General features: G+C 45.9%; 1 protein-coding gene across 1 annotated transcript; it reads left to right on the top strand.

Annotated features, from left to right (window-relative positions):
* The first annotated feature begins 285 nt into the window (after positions 1 to 285).
* On the top strand, positions 286 to 978 carry LOC132270461 (uncharacterized). The gene has a single exon (XM_059771639.1). The coding sequence runs from the start codon at positions 286 to 288 to the stop codon at positions 976 to 978; it is 693 nt and encodes a 230-aa protein (XP_059627622.1).
* The last annotated feature ends 484 nt before the right edge of the window (positions 979 to 1,462 follow it).

Here is a 1,462-nt window from a genome sequence, read left to right as displayed (position 1 = left end):
ACCTCTTGGAAAGCTGAGAAGAGACCCAGAGAGGAAGAGCTAGTTACTCCGCTGAAAGTCACACTGGCAAAGCTGTACCAAGAAAATAAAGATAAGTTTCGACCTCCTTTACCTATTAGGCAGCCCCTCGACCAGAGGGACCAGTCTAAGCATTGTGCTTTCCATTCCGACTTTGGCCATCAGACTAATGAATGCAGGAACTTAAGGAGGCAGGTAAAGATGCTGATAGCCAGAGGGGAGTTCGCAAGTTATATCCAAGGCACGGCAGTGGAACAGAACCGATAAATGGAGCAAGTAAAAAAGAATCAGAAGCCGAGCTCTCACAACTCACAACCAGTTCGTATAATCAATGCGATTCATGGTAGGCCCAAACTGGCTGAAGAGTCAGAAGAACTGCTTAGAGAGCGCCTCCGACAGGCACAGATGAAGAGGATGATAGGTAGTGTAAACACTCTGCATCAGCAGAACGCATCAACGCAAATCAAGTTTAACAGAACCGACTTATTACGCATTCAGATTCCTCATGAAGATTCGTTAGTCATCAGTTTGACAGTGGCCGAATGTTTGGTACGCAGAGTTCTGATTGATCCTGGAAGTAGTGCGAACGTCATGCCGAGGGACACATTTGATCGGCTCGAGATCAAGCCAGACCGGCTCAAGCCCACTGGGAATCCTTTGCTAGGGTTTGATGGAAAACGAGTGGAGCCCATCGGTACAGTGAAAGTAGCAGTGCATACTGCAGAGAGGGTTCTAATGAAGAGCTTTGTGGTTGTCGAGATTCATCCCTCTTACAACCTTCTGATGGGCAGAGGGTGGATCCACAGAGTTCAAGGTGTTCCTTCTACTTTGCACTATGTAATGAGACACCTGGGGCCAGACGACACCAAGGTGATCGACATTCATGGGGACCAAGTTGCAGCTAAGGAATGTTATTCAGTGACACTGAAATCTACTGGGAAAGGAAAAACACCTGTCTGATCGGCGTGCCCGAGATAGAAATTACAGAAACCTCCACCCAAGTAGAATGGGGAGGAAGAGCCAGTGGACTTGACTGAAGAACCCCTTATTGATGTACAGATCGATCAATCCAGGCCAAAGCGATCTTCTCGAGTGGGAGTCAGACTCACCGAGAGGGAAAAGCAGGAATTATTGATTTCTTATCCCACAATGCCGATGTATTTGCCTGGAGTCACTCAGACATGCCTGGAATTAGCCCTTTGGTATCCTGTCACTCCCTGAACTGTAATGACCCTGATTTTTCGGATAAATTTTTTTCCGTTGTCTTTTCCCTTATGAGTTTGGTTTCTTGTTGATTAGTGTCGTCTCGAGTGCTCTGGAGTGATTTTCAAGACTCTTTTCTGTGGATTGACAACTTCCTTTGAGGACCAATTCAGTTCCGCACTTTTCATTTTTTTGACACTATTCACTTTTTGTCTTTTCCCTATTTTATCTTTTCCCCTAT

Source organism: Cornus florida, unplaced genomic scaffold (genome assembly GCF_030987335.1).
Source record: "Cornus florida cultivar Cherokee Brave unplaced genomic scaffold, ASM3098733v1 CherokeeBrave_3.0.0_Hap2_Chr08, whole genome shotgun sequence".
In the NCBI taxonomy this organism is placed as follows: domain Eukaryota; kingdom Viridiplantae; phylum Streptophyta; class Magnoliopsida; order Cornales; family Cornaceae; genus Cornus; species Cornus florida.
This window is presented reverse-complemented; position numbering and strand designations above follow the sequence as displayed.